Source organism: Triticum urartu, chromosome 6A, assembly GCF_056163025.1.
Source record: "Triticum urartu cultivar PI428250 chromosome 6A, HENAU_Tu73, whole genome shotgun sequence".
Classification (NCBI taxonomy): Eukaryota; Viridiplantae; Streptophyta; class Magnoliopsida; order Poales; family Poaceae; genus Triticum; species Triticum urartu.
Window position 1 is genome coordinate 474318342 of NC_141878.1, and position 8674 is coordinate 474327015.

Sequence of the window (8674 nt, forward strand, 5' to 3'; positions counted from 1 at the left end):
CGCAACCGGGGACCGCAGAGAATCTACCCATCGAGATCAAGAAAAATCTCTCACCCATCGCTGTTGCACGCATAGAGGCAGGACATCAAAACATCTTTCGTCTCAATCTGCTCCAGTTCGGGTTCTCAGAATCTCATCCACCCTATCCTATCATCGGGAGAATTACGCGACTGCTCACTCATTCTCTTCGGTCAATCCCGGAGTACTCTGCAACTGCAACCGCAAGTCCACAGCCGTTCCCCGCAAAAAAAAAAAAAGTCCACAGCCGTTGGTGGGGCACTGCAAATTCGCGATCTCGAGCCGGTGGCACGGACGAACCCGATGCGATTCGATGCGATGCCAGCGTCAGAGAGGTCCGCGCTAGCGGCTAGTCTTCGTCACACGGTACGATAGCGACGGCGAAAAGCGGCCCGCGGGGACGCACATCGGCACGGAACAAAAAGGGCTAGTAGGAGCAGCTCTGTTCCGACTCCGAGCGACGCGAGACGACACAGTGCCCTGCGGCCTCTTTTCCACACCCACCCCCAACCCCGCGCGGCGGCGCTCCCACGCTGACGGACCAGGCCACTGCCTCCCCCCTCCCCGTCCTCCACCTGGATCGCGCCCGCGAGCGTCTCCTCCGCGGAGACATGGCCGGCGACGACGGCAACGGCAACAGCAGCGCCGTCCGCGGCGGCGGCGGCGGGAGCGGCCAGGAGGAGGTCCAGATAGAAATCGCAGGTCAGTTCGCTTCTGGTTCGAGCGCGTGATGAGATATCTCGCTGGTTCCTTGGTTGAATTCGCCTCGGATACGTGGAAACCCACCTTCATGATGTGGTCGCGCGGCCCGTCTTTGGCTGGGGCACCCATGTCCCGTAGACAAACAAAACTGCTGTTTATATTGGTTCGTCTCCAAGGAATTTGGTGGTCCGTCCGTTGGTGGGGGAGTGAGCGCACGCGCGCGAGGTGTTCGATGAATTGTGTACGACATCATGGCCGTATGCAGTAACGGGTTTATTTACGAGCATGGCGAACTAGGCTTTGGATTAGTGTTTCCCTTGTAATCTGCATGCACGAATGTGAGTGCCAAATCCATGTTTCGTGCTGTGTGCTCTCCGGTGGTTAGCACTTTGCACGTGTGTGGTCATGCCACCCACCTCTACCTCTGCTGAGGGAGTAGGAGTTCCATGTGCATTCAAGTATTTTGTCAGTCATGCAAGATGCAACCCATGTGCATCCACGTATTTGGCCAGTGGTGAGAATCCCCTGTTTTTCGTTCATCTGACAGGGTTTTAAGGGCTGATGAGAGCAACAGCTAGACTCAATGCATCCATATGGATGGAATCCTGTTTGTTGGAGTTCGTCCAAACATTTTGTCATGTCTTACTATCATCCATGTTCGGAATTTACAGTTTGATTTGACCTGTCGGTATCGCTTTCCAATTGTAAATTGCAGGATCCTCCAAACCCGCAGTTTCCTTGGCCCATGAAGCACCCCCACAAAGCGCTCCGGTTAAGCACTGGCAATGGTGGTTGATGGTGGTACTGAACATGTTCTTCCTTGTGGCTGGTCAGACGTCGGCAACACTCTTAGGGAGATTCTACTACAATGAAGGTGGCAATAGCAAATGGTTGTCCACGTTTGTCCAGACTGCTGGTTTTCCGGTGTTGTTTGTTGCCCAATTTCTTTTCCGTCCAAAGTCACCTTCCACACAAGCAACTACCAGTGGCCCTGAAGCTTCTATCACCAAAATCACTCTGATATACATTGCCTTGGGACTCATCATTGCTGCAGACGACTTGATGTATTCCTACGGTCTATTGTATCTTCCTGTCTCAACTTACTCCCTCATTTGTGCTAGTCAGCTGGCCTTCAACGCCGTCTTCTCATATTTTCTCAATGCCCAAAAGTTCACCCCTTTGATATTCAACTCGGTACTACTCCTTACATTTTCCGCTTCGCTCCTTGGAGTTGATGAGGATTCTCCGAGCAGTAGTGATATCTCTCAAGGGAATCATGTATTGGGTTTTGTGTTGACACTGGGAGCATCGGCCACATACTCACTTATTCTGTCTCTCATGCAAGTTACGTTTGAAAAGGTTATTAAGAGGGAGACCTTCTCAGTCGTGCTGAACATGCAGATTTATACGGCATTTGTGGCTACATTGGCTTCTCTTGTTGGGTTGTTTGCAAGTGGTGAATGGAAGACTTTGGAGGGAGAGATGCACATGTTCAGCCCAGGGAAGGTGTCCTATGTAATGACAGTGCTATGGACAGCTATATCATGGCAGATAGCTTCTGTTGGAGTTGTGGGGTTGATCTTTGTGGTTTCATCACTCTTTTCAAATGTGATAAGCACTCTAGCTCTACCCATCATTCCTGTTTTCGCAGTGATTTTCTTTCACGACAAAATGGATGGAATAAAGATTATAGCTATGCTGATAGCCATCTGGGGTTTTATTTCATACGGCTACCAGTTGTATGTTGATGACAAGAAGTCTAGGAAGACTTCGTCCAGTGTGGAGGAGAATTCCTAATGCTTTGGTGCATTGTTTTCCAGACTTAATTTCTTGGTACTCAATGAGGTACTAGTTATTACTAGGCTTACTAGTAAGTTCATCAAAAGAAATATCATTTCTATATGTATAGAATGTTTTTAGTTTCTTCCCTTTTCCTATGTAAGAGATGTATCATCATGGGAATTGGGAAATAAGAAGGCAAAAGTATTTCTGAGACGTGCTTTCCATATTTTGCATCGTCATGCTAATAGTTGGTTTCCTTAAATATTCTGGATGTGCTTATTGAACACTGCATAATGGGCTATTACTGTTGGTTTGGTTCGGTTTGGCCCTTGCGGGTAGTGAAAACTACTGATTTGGTCTGTTTTGCACTGTGAGTGGGAGTTTCGGACGTATGTGCCAGTTCAGATTCTACTATTATGTGTCAAATCCCTTTTCTTGGTGCCATATTTTCTAATTGGTCATCCAAAATATAGTTACAGAATAAAACCGTTTTGTGGCTTAATCTGGAGGAGTTTCTTGTTTTTCCTTTTGTGTTCAATTTCTAGTTGTCATCTTGTAGAGTGCTGACTGTTTAAGAAGCAAGAACACATGGAATAAATGTCTTCTCTCTTTTTGTTTCCCATAGACCATAACATTGGCTACCCGATTGGAAGCACATACTTGGTTAAAAGGCATTCATTGGTTTTGTCCAAATGAATACAGAGCATAACAAAGGCCTTGCAGCTTGTATATATATGAATTTTGTGCTCTATATCCCATGGTTTTGTACAAAACCGCATTACATCCCGTACCACATTATTTATTCATATTATATGCCATAGTATACAGAGCCTGAACAAAATATGTTCACCTCTTAATCTACTTGCGAATTGTGATGCATGGTTGTGAATTATAAAACCTTATGAGCAGCTCCCAAATTTTTAATTATGCCATCCCCAAAGAGGTCAACCATTGTTTGAAAGAAAAGAGGTCAACCGTCGAGGACCACATGTGTATGATGTAAGGAATCTACATAACTAGAATCAGAATACCTGGCTATGGTAATATTACCAAGCATTTTCTTACTAGTACCTTTGGTAATTCGAGGGCACAGTAAGAGCTTGGCAACATAACCATTCTGTTTGCAAGAAGTGCTTCGGCATATTTGATGGTTCATGCAAGTTGAAGTTGACATTGGCTGAAAGAATCTTCATCGTGTTGCCCCATCATTGTTATAATATACCGTCTTAGGTTTCTTGATTATAATATTTTGACAGTCATGTGGAAGCAGCTATATTGTTTTCATCTGAACTTTATATGCATCCAACTTGGATTTGAGAGAAGTTGAGGAAATATGAACATGCTTGTTCGGTTGCTGTAGGTAATGGTGGCAGCAAATATGAACTACTCCTATGTGTTGTTATGGTATTTATGTGTTATATCTGGGAATTCGTACTTATGCTGCATAATTATTACTCTCTCTGTCAACAAATATAAGATGTTTTATATCACTATACTGTCTTATATTTGTTTATAGAGGGAGTATTTTATTAGCCGAACCTGTAGGAATTCTTCCCACAGTTTTTTTTTACTGTGTTAAGCAGAAGGGGGGAAAAACTAAGCTGAAGTTACAACAAAGAGCACAAAGAGTGCTCCAAAGTGCTGCATTATCTGAAGCTCTGCACCTTATGTGCTGCTCTGAATACTTCTTTCACTTTGCCCGGTGGACAATCCACTGCAACTCTTCTTCGAACTTGCGTCGACAAGCATACTGGCTATTCAGTCTTCAGGATTATTTTACTTACGTAATGAAGATTATGTGCTCCTCTTAGTTGGCCAAGGTGTTTGAGGCCGAGAAGCTAAAGGTTGTTCCTAATTCTCCTAGAGTGGCTCATCTCCAACCACAGTATTTTTGAGAATCTGTTATTCTACACGGCAAGATGATCCAATCAGCTTGTGCGTACAGTTTCGATTAGCACAGTCATGCGCTGCTTCACCATACGCCTGTGCTTCCGTTGAAACTTCCATGTTCACGGTTATCCAGCTACACCTGAAAACAGCAGGATGAGGGAGAAGTACGCGGCAGTCATCCTTGAACTTTCCCACCCAAAAGGTTTTCGCTGTGCCCCCCTTAAAACTTATCACCCAAGTGCTAAAAATGGACCGGAACTCGTTGGTGTTCGTTGAATACAAGGAAACGACTCAGAACTTTTAAAATCTCATAGTACTGAAATTGCCTGTGAACTTTGACTGGCCCCAGTTTGATTTTTTCAGCACGCATTCTTGAATCATCGAGTAAATAAGGATGGTTTGAAGAAGAAAAATGATGTACAGATTTGGTTCAGGTCATTTGCTCTCTTGCAAAATCTTCAGCAGTAGCATGCAAGGATCACAACACTAGGGCCATCTCAATTTTTTTTTTGTCTGAAGTGTGAGCAATTCTACTTTTGTTTTACCTTGTTTGGGCTGTTTCAGTTAAGCTGCATATTTCCCAGACTTAGTTATATATCCCAAGCTCCAGTTACAGGCTCCTTTTGATAGATTTCTTCTCTTCCAGGAAAGAGGGACTGCTGTTCAGAGACATGCATATCTTTCCCTGCATTATTTTGAAGCAAAGGATGATCCGAGACCGACGCCAAAGCTGCCTTTAGGAAGTTGCTGCTGTGTAATCGGAGGAACCATACATCCATAGCAGGTGATATACATTGCTTTATTGTGCGGTGCATACCTACAGTACCAATCATATGTTTCTATTATGAAGGTGAAGATATCTAATGCCAAATCATTGGGGGTGGCGAGGCTTAACTGCAGCATGTAGTTGCCCGCCACATCCTAGAAGATGCAACGTACATTGTTTAATTATCGTATAAAGTATAGCAGCTCATGGCAACACCACATTAGGTTTGTTGAAAAAGCGACGCATTAGCTGTAATCATGTTGCCCTTTCCACATAACATCCTTCTAAAAACATAAAAGCGATTTATTTTTAAGAAACCGTTTGGTGTGGATAGAGAAAAATAAGAGAGATACTAGTAGCTGTTTTAGTACGTGAACCAGCTTACATGATTGTTGGTTAGTTTATTATGGCTATTGATTATCCCTGTCTGTCTGATGGCCAAATCATTGTTTCCACCCTGTCTAGAGCATGTGCAGCAATTGCCGCCTTAATGCTGCATGAGTGGTCTGGTTAGACAAATATTCCCCTCTGGAGTTTGGTTAGGCCACATAATTCTTCTGGCGTGATTGTTATATACTTGCCACATGATGGGCACCCAACAAAATTACTTCAAGCCAAGCCAAGGTCACCTGCTCTCAGAATCTGCTTAGCGCACTGCTGAAGAGCGTGTGCTGGCAAGGATTTTTTCTCCATAAAGCTATTGGTATGTTTGCCTGTGTTGTGATACATGCATGCATGTTCCTGTTTGTCTATGATTGGGCTGTGTTTAGGTGACGAGCCGTTGGAGGAAAAGGCAAAGAAGTGATTTGGTTTGCTGAAATGCCGTGCAAATGATTTTGGCAGAAAGATTGCATGTGGGCCTCATGTTACCCTCTTTTAGTAATAATAAATTTATGTTAAAGAAAACATATGCATTGCACACTGCTGACGTTCTAGAGTCTGGGCAATGGGAAGATGCAGAAGGCAATTAATTTGACTTGGCTTCTTCTTCTCTTTACTGTTAAATTATTTCCATGCTTCAATGCATGTTTTGCTCGCAAATATCTGTCTGGCTAGAGTGTAGCTTGTTAGTTAGAACAGTGCTCCATTAGTAGCTAGGAACATAGCAGGAGATTGCAAGCAGCAGTAAAAGCAGGAAGGCATTGAATAATAATAATAATAACCGAAGGTTGCAGTAGATTTACATGGCAGCAACAGTTAACCCTACTAGTAATGGGGGGGGGGGGGGGGGGGTGGTCAACCATGGGAGAACACTACGGAAGGCAAAACTGAGGACCCCAAAAAAGCCTTCCTCCCTCTTCTCCAATGCTCCTAGCAATGAGGGATGCATTCCCATCTTCAACAACAAATGGAAAATATCGACCGATGATGCATAAGGCACATACATATTGCTATTTGCTACTAGTAGTACAGAACAATGATTCTGAAGCATTTGGTTTACCAAAAGAAGCTTGTCCTTGAGGAGCTTCCCTTCTTCTTGGATGACTTGCCCTCGCCCCCTTTCTCCGCCTTGTTGCCGGCTTTCTTGCGGGAGCTCGTCGAGAACCTGGTGTGCCTGTCTTCTTCTTCCTCGTCCTCCTCCCGCTTCTCGCCGTCGTTGTCACCGTCCTTTCGATGGCCTTGGCTTTCTTTGCCGTCAGGCGACGAGGGCTGCGCCTTGACCTTGGCTGGTCCAGTCGAAGCATCGGAGGCAAGGGAGTCGTTGTCATCGCCATCGTCCTGGTATTCCTTGCCTCCTTTCCTGCCACGGACGAGGTAAGTGTAGCCATAACCATCATCGACATTGCTTCCATCGCTGCCGCTTCCCTTGCGGCTACCACCATCGTCGTCGTCGCCGCTTTGCATGGGGGAGACCAGGTACATTGTCCACCCAGACTCGCTGCTGTTGCAGCCCTCGCCACCATCCCCGGTGATATGGGAGGATTCCATGGCAGGCAGCCAGACAGGCAGGCGGGCGGGCAATGAGAAGATCTAGTGAATGAGAATGAAATGGAATGCAGAAACAAGAAGGGAAAACCAGAGAGGCTGAAGATAGCCAAGGGAACAGACGCAGCAGAAGTAGAAGTAGAGCAGAGAAGGAATGAATAACTACTTGGAGAAGAACACCGGATAGCTAGCTCTCTATTTATGCTTTCTCCGGGTCACTCATCAATGCAACACCGAGGAAGCCATTGTTGGCTAGTATCTTGTTTGTGCTAGCTCTTTGAATACCTACCTACATGAGGAGGAAGAGGAGGACATTGAAGAAGTCTCTGACACCCAGCCATCCCCTCCTCTCTTCATAGGAGAGGGCTCTGCTCTTGTGTTTGTGGGGAGAGGAGAGCGGCTGCAGGAGGGTGGCAGTGTCCTTAAATGGGAAAGCCAGCTTATCCTTCCAACTGTGTCTCATAACTTTCCCAACCATTTTGTTCTCTGTCTTGTCACCAAGCCAAGAGGAGGGGAGAGGCCTGTTTCCTCCTGTGCACTGCGTACGTAGCAATAGCATTGTCACAGGGTTTTCATCTGCCGTTGCCCATGTGGCCTCGGCTCATGGTGGGGGGCCTGGCTGGTTGCCCATCTGCTCGCTCTTGTGGAGGCAGCCGTAGGCACATGCACAGCAGGGCATGCAAACGCAGGACATGTCTGTCCATGGCTCGAGGGGGGAAGGACATGAGTGAGCTCATATGCCTTCTCTCGTGGTCGCCATCTGCTTTGCTCAACGACGGGTCATTCATTTGCACGCTCTTCACTGATATCATGTATTCACATGGGGGATTTTTCTGCAATAAGCTCATTAGGCCAACTCCAATGCACGACTCCAAACGTACATACTTTCGTCCGCTTGGGGTGACAATGAGGCCGTGTCCGCCAGATTTTTGGATGCGCCGGTCGTGCGTCCAACACGTGTCCGCATTTCGGCCGCATCTAGTCCGTTGTGCATATAAACCAACATACTAAAATGAAGCATATACAATGGTTCAAATTAAACATAGCAAATAGTTATACGTCCGAAATAGTCTTTAGAACCCAACCGAAAGAAAACAATATCAAATAGTCTCACAACCCAATCGAAATTTGTTTGCATGAAAAGAAATTAAACTGATAGATCTACTGGTTGCTAATGTGAGTCCATATGTGCTCAATCAAGTCATCCTCGAGCTGGACATGAGTACGCCAGCCCCACAATTCACAATGAAAATGGACAAATGGTTCGAAGGTTGCAGGAGGTGGCTGCTCAGGCTCAACATTTTCACCCTGGAAATCAAACCCTTGGTCATAGATGCTTTCATCACGCTCATCCTCCACGATCATGTTATGCATGATCAGACATGCAGTCGTCATCTCCTAAAGCTTCTGCGTGCTCCATATCAACACAGGGTTTCGAACGATACCCCATCGAGATTGAAGCACACCGAAAGCACGCTCCACATCATTCTTAGCACTCTCCTGTATTTGGGCAAATCTCTCTCTCTCTTCTCTCCTTGCGGATTGGGTATGATCTTCACAAGAGTGGACCACTGTGCATAGATACCATCA

The 8674-nt window shown here is 45.7% G+C and overlaps 2 protein-coding genes across 6 annotated transcripts; one reads left to right on the forward strand and one right to left on the reverse strand.

Moving 5' to 3' along the window:
* The first annotated feature begins 395 nt into the window (after positions 1 to 395).
* LOC125514165 (putative purine permease 11) lies at positions 396 to 6133 on the forward strand. 5 transcript variants are annotated; one of them, XR_007286284.2, is made up of 6 exons: positions 396 to 720; positions 1436 to 2565; positions 4086 to 4346; positions 4448 to 4912; positions 5039 to 5176; positions 5624 to 6133. XR_007286284.2 is itself a non-coding variant. In XM_048679440.2 (2 exons), exons 1-2 carry the CDS (start codon positions 630 to 632, stop codon positions 2515 to 2517), a joined length of 1173 nt encoding a protein of 390 aa, XP_048535397.2. In that variant the 5' UTR covers positions 396 to 629; the 3' UTR covers positions 2518 to 2715. The 5 variants fall into 5 exon arrangements, 1 of the variants encoding a protein (XP_048535397.2); XR_007286286.2 differs by lacking the exon at positions 4448 to 4912 and having other exon boundaries at positions 5624 to 6122; XR_007286287.2 differs by lacking the exons at positions 4086 to 4346; positions 4448 to 4912 and having other exon boundaries at positions 5624 to 6116.
* A 151-nt stretch (positions 6134 to 6284) lies between these two features.
* LOC125514166 (uncharacterized) lies at positions 6285 to 7602 on the reverse strand. The gene has a single exon (XM_048679441.2). The coding sequence runs from the start codon at positions 7085 to 7087 to the stop codon at positions 6596 to 6598; it is 492 nt and encodes a 163-aa protein (XP_048535398.1). The 5' UTR covers positions 7088 to 7602; the 3' UTR covers positions 6285 to 6595.
* Between the last annotated feature and the right edge of the window lie 1072 nt (positions 7603 to 8674).

What these genes read in the sequence shown, in the direction of transcription:
- LOC125514165 (XM_048679440.2), top strand. Translation starts at nt 630, where the DNA reads ATGGCCGGCGACGACGGCAACGGCAACAGCAGCGCCGTCCGCGGCGGC. An exon ending in GGTCCAGATAGAAATCGCAG is followed by an intron (nt 721 to 1,435) that starts GTCAGTTCGCTT and finishes TGTAAATTGCAG; the next exon opens with GATCCTCCAAACCCGCAGTT.
- LOC125514166 (XM_048679441.2), bottom strand. Translation starts at nt 7,087, where the DNA reads ATGGAATCCTCCCATATCACCGGGGATGGTGGCGAGGGCTGCAACAGC.